The sequence below is a fragment of the Octopus bimaculoides genome, chromosome 7, assembly GCF_046866305.1.
Source record: "Octopus bimaculoides isolate indiv1 chromosome 7, ASM4686630v1, whole genome shotgun sequence".
Taxonomy (NCBI): Eukaryota; Metazoa; Mollusca; class Cephalopoda; order Octopoda; family Octopodidae; genus Octopus; species Octopus bimaculoides.
In genome coordinates this window covers 28,635,241-28,645,278 of record NC_142934.1, presented here as the reverse complement: position 1 = coordinate 28,645,278, position 10,038 = coordinate 28,635,241, and the positions used below count along the sequence as shown (strand labels likewise).

At 37.2% G+C, this 10,038-nt stretch overlaps 1 protein-coding gene across 2 annotated transcripts in view; it reads left to right on the top strand.

The window, feature by feature from the left end:
* LOC106874560 (uncharacterized) overlaps positions 1-10,038 on the top strand; it is a 92,570-nt gene that overhangs the window by 25,365 nt on the left and 57,167 nt on the right. For both annotated transcript variants that reach the window (XM_089355070.1, XM_014922330.3), the window contains exon 2: positions 7,332-8,238. In XM_089355070.1, the coding sequence (XP_089211196.1) occupies positions 7,332-8,238 (907 nt within the window). The remainder of the gene's footprint in view (positions 1-7,331; positions 8,239-10,038) is intronic.

Genomic DNA, 10,038 nt, shown 5'->3' with positions numbered 1-10,038 from the left:
GAGAGACAGAGATTGTGTGTGTGTGTAACTGTTTAAAATTCGTAAGTCCAAATGAATATACTGCCATATTTCCTCCCATAACTACCATTTCTGACAAGTGCAGTGTTACATAATAGAGCTGTTTCTTAACATCCGACTGAACCCACAATGCAAAACCCATTGTGAAGATTCTTAGGTTAAATGTAGCTCAACAGAGATAATCTCTTTTACTCTCTGTTGTTCTCTGATTTGCATCCAAGTTTTCAACACATATAAATACAGTACCCAAACTCAGTTCTGTCTCTTTCACTTGGCCCTGCACTGGAAGAGTACATCTCGCTTTTTCTCTCTTCAGTTACAGCTTGTCACCATAGGACAATACAACTCTCTACTTGTCAACACAGAGTGGTAACTTCTTTTACTCTTTCTCTCTCTTTTTCCATTTATCTTGTCACTTACAAATGAACTTAATGACTTGCAAAATGGATTATGGAATTAAAAGTAATCTATGTACAACAACAATTCGACAAAGTTGTATCTTACATTGTAGCAATAAAACAAAGTCTATATCAACTAACATTAGTCTCCTCTCATTTATTTGGTGCATATAATTGTTACACATACACACACATGCATGCATGTGTGCATACACACTCACACATACATATATGGCTCCTTAGCTCAGTTTGTTAGCAGCGCATCCGTCTAGCAGACTGGAGGAAGTTGAGAACGCGAATCTTCCTGGTGCCTTCACTTTTTACAGGATGGTGTTCAAGTATGGCTGCAGTCTGATGACTGAAACAAGTAAAAAATTATATATATATATGTATGTGTGTGTGTATATATATACACACACACATACATATATAAATGGCAATTTCTGCCTGTCTGTCTGTTACCATCTTGCTGCCCAAACCAGGAACCAATCTTCACCAAACTTTGTATACATGTTGAACTAACATCCAGTTCAATTATACGCTAATTGGATTTCAATAAAAATCGATAATGAACCGACTACTGGGGTTGGGCTACTACATGATAAAATGAGAGGGGGCAAAATGTTAGGTTCAGGGAAATGTGGCATAATAAGGCTGGCTGATATCAGGGAAGGGAAGAAGACAAGAAGTGATAGACTCACAGGGAATGTGAGAGACAGACAGAGAGAATGACAGACAGGGATACTTCCTTATATATATAAAAGTGTGTGTGGCGGTGGGGGGGGGGTGCATATCTTCCTTATGCATTCAAAAACTGAGTTGCCGATTTTGACGTATGGTGTATCAAAAGATTTAGTAATCTTACAACTGCCAAATAAACTTTATTTTCATTTACATATTTGCATTACAAAAATTCACATTATTATCTTTTCTATAAGTCAGCTATCGTTAACATTTATACCATGACAACAACGAGGACGAAATCACATTTTCTATAAAAGTGTGTACCTTAAAAGATATCCATTTCTCTATAAGTTATGAGGAAATACAGTCACTCATTTTCTCACATGCACACGCACACATACATACAAAAAAAGATGTATGCATATGTATTTATGTACATGTATATGAAAGATAATATGTGTGTGAGAGAGAGAGGGAGAGATTGGGTGGGTGCCACTTACACATACATGTAAAAATATATATACTTGACAATACACGCCTTCACTCACTCTCACTCTCAGACACGCACACACATGCACACACACACAAACACACACACACACATGTCCATTTCACATACACAAACATACATCTTTCACTTTCTCCAATCATTCACTTTCTGCTCTCACTTCAAAGCAAATGTTGCCTTTTCACTTTCTCCTCTCTTTCAATTTCTGTTTTCTTCAAAGCATAAAGAAATGAAAAATTTTTACAGAAACTAATGAATAGTTATATGATCCCATATGATCGACCACATGATCGAGTTGACGACTTTACTGCTTGAAACGAAAGAATGCCATAAAATAACTTCCTTTGGCGCATGCGCACACATACACACACACGCACACATGTACACACACACACACACACCACACACACTCACGCACACACACACGCACACACTCTGGGTAAAAATTCTGTATGAATTATATTATTTCTTGTTTTGTGCATGTGCAAAATTAGTGCTCAAATCCAATTGAAATCACCTTTTTCTATTCTTTAATTCGTGTTTGTGATGAGTGTATTTAAAAACCTGATCTTTGATATAAATTTAAAAGGAAGTTCTCCCAGAAATCCTGTCCTTTACCTGTTGTTTCTGGCATGTCTGAGGTGACATATGCCCCCACTCCCCACCCCTGATTTGTTTCCTAAATTTCTTCCGATTCCTATATTTTCAATACAGGAGATTAGGATTTCACCCCAAAAAACATGTTCTCAATATTTTAATTTTCTCCCTTCCCATCCCAATTTCTTCACTTTTTACTTTTTTAGAATTTGTTTCTCGGTAATCCACAGAGAAAAAAACAGAGTATGAATCCTTAAGAATTTTCCTTCTTTTTTCTTAAAGAAACGCTAAAATCTCCTTCCCAAACATCCACCCATCACCTCACCACTTTCAAAAAGCTACAAACTCCCAATGTTTCACTTTTAGCTTTTTGGAAAGCGGGGAAGTTTCTTCAGAAATAATGTTGTTTCTAGCATGTTGGGTTTTCTGGTGGTGCTATAATATTTTTTTACTTCTGCTATTTCAGTACAGTTCTACGCATGCATGAAATATCAGATGAAAGTGAAACTTTGGGTGTTTCTAGCTTTTTGAAAGCAGGTAGGTAATGGGTATGCGAGATGAGGGAAGGGGTATTGAGTGTTTCTTTAAGAAAGATTAAACTTTAAAAAAAATATTTATTTACCAGATTCATAATCTCTATATTTTTCTACATGGATAAAAAAAGAAAAAAATTTTTTAAAAGTTGCAAATTTAGAAATTTGGGGGGGATGGGGGGGAAACTAACATGATGAGGAGAAGCATTGAGGATAAGGTCGAGGAGGCCATGAGGCAGCAGTCTGAAGAAGTGAGCAGCAACAGTGGAGGCAACAACAATGAAGAGGTGGAGGATGACTTCTTCAGTGGTGTCAACCAACAACAAAAAAAGAACAGAAGCCACAGGTCACTGAAGGACAAGGCCCAGAATTTAGTAAAGATCTGGTTGGAGACCAACTCCAAAGATATATTGACAGATGCTACCCTCTTGAGAGAACATGAAATAAGTTCGAATATAAAATTTTTTCTCTGTTCTAGAAGACAAAATATACAAGTATACGAAGTTTTAAAGTGTTTCGGTAGAAAACACACTATATAAAACATAAATAAAAAGTGGCGCCTGCCAAATAAGAAAGATCCCATGTTCACAGTTGTTCTTTTGTCTCCAGATAAACAAAAAGGCTGTTTTTTCCTTATTGGCATGTTAAATACGAAGACGTGTGGAATCCCTGATATTATCTCCCCTTCTCATTTAGAATCGGTGGCAATTGTCGTTAGGTGTTTGTTTGATTTCTCTGCTAGTGAAGATAATTTCAGTAAATCAAGAATTTATCTTGTAAGAAATTTAGTGTCTTTCTTCATTTTTTTGTTTTCCAAGTTCATGCCACAGGCTACTCTCAGTTATTTTACCTACTGAAAATATACTCACGGATAGGTCGTACTTCTTTTACCAAAAATTTCTATAGAAATTAGGGGTGCGACCTATCTACTTGATATCACAGGGATCTGAAGTAGACAGCGGCATATCAGTAGTCGAGTTGATTTATCAATTAGACTACTTTTATGAAGATACTTCTGCAAAAATGTTTTAATATTTGTAAGCAAAGTTTTGAAATAAAGGTGAATATTTGATAATATTTTACAAATATTATTTATATTTACATTAAAAAAAGGGCCATGTAACTCCCCAGATTATAGTGTGACCTATCTGTGAGTCAACTGCAAATACCTACTTTGACACTCCAGACTAAGAATGCGATGTATCCACTGGTGCGATCAATTCACGACTATATACGATAGCTCATTTTCATTTCAATTATTTAAATTACCAAGGCCATAAACGTTCTTAACTCTTTTTGTATGTGTCTAAGTATCAAACGGAATCAAAATTAGGGTAATTGTTGTCCTGATTATGTCTTCTTAGACAGAAACATGTGCTACAAGCGGTCTGCTTGTCACCTGAAAAAAAAAATTGTTTTTTCTTAACGACACGTTAATTCTGTAAAATAGATGATTTCTTCAGATTATTCCCTTCTAATTCAAAATACCTTGCAGTTTCTGTTAAGTGTTCGTTTACTTTCTCTCGAATTGAAGATAATTCCAATAAATCATGAATTTATCTTATATGGTATTTAATATCCCTTTATTCCTTTTTGTTGTTAAAATTTATTCCACCGGTTACTTTGAATTATTTCTCTTAACTTATTTTTTTAATATATGCATGTGTATTTGTGTGTGCACATCCACGTGTATTATGCATGTGCATGCATATGCATATGTACATGTACGTAGCATGCATAATATATATGTATGTATGTATGTATGTATGTATGTGTCTGTGTGTGTATATTCTCTTATTCTTTTACTTGTTCCAGTCATTTGACTGCGGCCATGCAGGAGCGTCGCCTTTAGTCGAAGAAATTGACCCCAGGACTTATTCTTTGTAAGCTTAGTACTTATTCTATTACTCTCTTTTGCCAAGCTGCTAAGTTACCGGGACATAAACATATCAATATCAGTTATCAAGTGATGGTCAGGGGACAAACAAAGGCACATACACACACACACACACACACACACACACACACACACATGCACGCACGCACTCACACACACACACACACGCACTCATGCACACACACACACACACACGCACTCATACACACACACACACAAATATATACACAGAAATATATATATATGTATATGACAGCTCGAGGTTGTAGTAGAATACACTTGCTCTAGGTGCCACGAGTAAAGATACACAAAAACTAACAACAGAAGAACAAGTGGCCACTGGAATATGTGCCCCACTTTTTGTACTTAGTATTTTGGGTTTAATATATTTCTTTTACAAACAGTAAGTCGATCATTTTTAATATAAGTGGAGGTCAGAATTAAGGACACTCAATGACTTGCTTTAAACTAATAATATTTAAAAAATTCCATATATACATGTCTATGTATGTATGTATGTATGTATGTATGTATGTATGCATCTCTCTCCTTCTTTCTCTCTCTCTCTCTCTCTCTCTCTCTCTATATATATATATATATATATTGGCAAGATTTAATTTGCGTATACAAATTTAATCTGCGGTCCATGGGATGAGCCGTTTTAACGATGCGTCCTGCCCAAGCTCTTCGAAACGCCAGTGTTAAAACGTGGGTAGCTGATGAAGTAGAATGTTCTCTATGTGGCTTGTGTGTTTTCTCGTCTACATTTTGTTTGCAATGTCCTGTATACAGATATGCACCTATACTTACAGGTGGATGTTGGTATGCACATACCTGTACGTATATATGCATATACTCATTTACCATTTGTTTTTACATGACTTGAACGCAGCGTCTCCAATTGTAAGTAGTTTTCGTAAACTTATATCTTCCGACGCTACTCTGTCTCTTTCTCTTTCTCTTCCTCTATCTTTTTTCCCCCTCTCGTTCTTCCTCTTTACTACTACATATCTCGTTTTACCCCTCTCGTTCTTCCTCTGTTACTACTACGTATCTCTTTTTTCCCCCTTGTACTTCCTCTCTTTCTCTTTTCCTCTCATTGCTCACCTATTCTTCTACTTCCTCCCTTTGTTTCTCCCTCTACCACTCTCTCTCTTCCCCTTACACCAGCATGGTCACATGCTTCCGGTCAATAATCCTTTTCTTCCTTGGCTAACGCCGAGCAAACACGCGAACTCACTTCGTCCCTTCTTTCAAGTTCATGCCTCACAGCGTTCATACACACATAATTTTTCTCGTCTGGCCGTAAAGCCTTTTCTGTTTGTTTTCCTGTCTTATTTTTTGTCCACCACTACATTCCTCCATGGCAAGATTTAATTTGCGTATACAAATTTAATCTGCGGTCCATGGGATGAGCCGTTTTAACGATGCATCCTGCCCAAGCTCTTCGAAACGCCGGTGTTAAAATGTGGGTAGCTGATGAAGAAGAATGTTCTCTATGTGGCTTGTGTGTTTTCTCGTCTACGTTTTGTTTGCAATGTCCTGTACCCAGATATGCACCTATACTTACAGGTGGATGTCAGTATGCACATACCTGTACGTATATATGCATATACTCATTTACTATTTGTTTTTATATATATATATATATATACATACATATATAACTTTCTCACCTAATAATATATATATATAAATATATATATATATATATATATATATATATATATATATATATATATATATATATATATATAAGCAACGTCATTTACTGCATCTCCTGCTCTTTCTGCCTTTCTCTGTACATCGGTCAAACAGGACAGTTCACGGAGCACCTCCGAGTCATCAGACTCGACAATGACACCCCGGTCCCGCTCCATTTCCGCTCTACCGGTCATTCATTATTACACCTCTCTGTATTCAGATTGTCTTTTTTCACAGGGGCCATGAACAGGAATAATCTTCTGTCTTTGCTCCTTTGTGTCACATGGGATCAACTCTCCTCCCCTTTTCATCTGACTCCCCTCCTCTCCTCTTTTCACCTGACACTTACTTCCTGTCTTCACTCCTACCCACCTCTCCTCTCTTGCTCTGACGCCTGCTTCCTCTTTTCACTCCTACCCACCTTCTCCCTTCATTAACATCCCCCCATCCTCACCCTTATCCTCACCCCAAACCCACACTTCACCCTCACATTCCCACATCCCAACACCACCACACCACACACCACTACACCACATCACACCACCCCGTACATACGAGCACTGACCACTTCCCAGCACCCATACCATCATCCACACACCCACACTTTACAGACGTACACACTTACACAGGCACACATCCACACGTCAAAGTCATCAGCCCCTATTCACACGCACACATACACTCTCACATATACGCACCTTCGTTTTGGGATCACCAGTACTTTATTATCTCCCCTTCTTCCTAGCTCTCCTGGCTAACTACCTTTGTCCAACCAGTCGCCATGATTGACCGCTAACTCCAAAAGTTTTCTTATTCTCTCTCTGTTTATTTCCTCGTGTTTCTTTCTGTTGGAGGGCGTAGGCTCGAAACGTAAAAGACTTTTTCATCTTCCCGAGCGTCAAACTAATACACCTTTTTGTTGTTTATACAACTGCCTTTGTTTTTTGTTTTTCTGTAAATTTCAACGATATATATATTATCTGTCTTTTCAGAAACTGGGAGAAACACATTGTCAACGATACTGTCATCATTATCATCAGCAACACCACCAACACCACCAGTAATAACAACAGCAGCAATAACAGTAGCAGTATCAACAGCAGCAGTAACAGCAACAGCAACAGCAACAACAGCTGCTGCAACAACAACAGCATCATCGAAACCTGCACTTTCTCACGTTGTAATTTCGACCGTTACCGATGGAGCTTCTCCAATATATTTAACTAGCCAGCCTCCTACAGTAAAAACATTGGGCCCATCTTTACGTCCAACTGTAAGAAACCAGACAGTATTGTGGAATAGTTCGACTAGATCACAGCACAAAACTACCTCAAACTTTTATTCTGCAACACCGTTTCCTTCGAAACTTTCTACAACTAATGCAGTTTTAAATGAAACTCCACAATCCAAAAGCATCACTACTGTGGTTTCCCATACAACGAAACTTAAATATCCGATTACTTCTTCTACCAATACAATCATATCTAAGGTAACTCATGGTCGTAGCTCTCTTCGATTATTAAACGTTACTAAGACATCGTTTGAGAAGGGGAGTACATCGGTACAGTCATCACTTTCGACTTCGACTTCGACTTTGGTGTCAACGTCGGCTGCAAGCTTGCGTTCATCTTTGGTTTCACTCGGTACTACCACTTCTAAAAAACCAGAAATTCGATCAACACCAGTTTTATCTACAAGCCCAGCTAATACTACAAAAACAGCTGTAACAACTACAGCATGGAACATTTCTACAGAGCAGTCGATTCTAGATATAAATATCACAGGAGCTACGAGTAAAGAATCACAAAAACTAACAACAGAAGAACAAGTGGCCACTGGAATATGTGTCCCGCTTTTTGTCCTTAGCATTTTGGGTTTAATATATTTCTTTTACAAACGGTAAGTTGATCATTTTTAATATAAGTGGAGGTCAGAATTAAGGACACTTGATGACTTGCTTTAAACTAAAAATATTTAAAAATATTCCATAAATACATTTTTATATACAGAAATAGAACAAAATAGCAAATTCACGTCCAGGTCAGCAGCAATGTGTTATGAAAATAATATACACATCACCGTTTTGATTATTGCTGTTTTCTGTGCGAAAAATAATTTAGTATCAGCTTGGCAAACCTTGGCACGCATCAGCAAATAGTTTGCTGAATTTTATAAATAAGAATGATCATTCTTATTTCAGTTTCAGAGTTCTGGGTGGTGTGTCTAGCTGAGGAGACACAATCATGCCGAAACACCTGCGACTCAGAATCTAGTTTGTCACTGAAGCGTGTGAGTTGTCAATACACACATCATCAAAAGAAAGATGTTCTCCGAAGATAAAATCCAACAGCAAATAGAACATTTACATCCAAGTGTGCCGGAACATGTTAAGAATGAATATACTCATCAGTTTTGGTTCACTCTGTTTTTGCTTGCTCATAATAACTTAATATAGGAATATAATAAGGTGGCGAGTTGGTTGAATCATTAACACCCCAGGCCAAATGCTTAGCGGCATTTCGTCTTTTTTTACATTCTGAGTTCAAATTCCGCCGCGGTCGACTTCACCTTTCATCCTTTCGGGGTCGATAAAATAGGTGCCAGTTGATCACTGGATACGATGCAATCGACTTACCCCCGAGCCTGATTTTACTGGCCTTGTGCCAACATTTGAAACCAATATAGGAATATAATTAGGGAAAATATCCTGATTCGCACACATCTTTAATGATTTTGAGAATCGTATAACTGAAAAGTATATTTAACACTGGTGTGAACCCGCGTAAAATCCATTAGATAAATATACTTTTATACTTCATTTCTTGCAGTAAGTTGTATGAAAAGAAATTTATTGAATAAATTACCTGCCCTTCAATTTATAAATAATCCTTTCTACTATAGGTACAAGGCCTGAAATTTACGGTGTGGGGCGGGGTGTAAGTCGATCACATCAACTCTAATACTTGAGCGGTACTTAAATTATGCCCCCCCCCCCCCAAAGGATGAAAGGCAAAGTCGACCTCGGCGGAATTTGAACTCAGAATGTTAAGACGGGCGAAATACCGCTAAGCATTTTGCTCGGCGACTTCGATTTTTTTAAAATTAAATAATAAAATAGAAGTAGAAATATAATGTAACTATATACAATTTATTTAGTATTGAATTAAGTGGCCTGATCTTTTCTTTTTGGCCGGTACATAGAAAAAATAATTTTTTGTAACACTTTCAAATTTCGTATACTGGTAGAATGTGCCATTTAAAACATCATTTACTCTTGGCGTTTTTAAGAAAATTCTTTATTTTCGAAGTTATTTCGTGTTAAAGTTGTCGTATTTCGGTAATTTCAACCAATCAATGACGTCTATTGAGGTGAAAACAATTACTGCTGTGGTTTGTCAACAAGACGTTCTGGCGGTGTATAACTAGTTTGTCACTGTTATTTCTGATATATTTACATTTGAGATACACGTGTGTATAGTTTAATCAATTCAGTTATTAGCTATTTTAGCGTTTTCGAAATTGCCTATTTTGTTTGCTGAATTATTTTCGTTTGCTTCGTGTTTAGTTACAAAAAATTAATTTCTCGATGTGCCGTTCAAAGGGAAAAGATCCCATTTTGCACCCCTCCCCCTCCAATTTCTTCATTTTTCACATTTTTCCGTAACTCTAACCCTAAAATCCCAACCCGAACCCTAACCC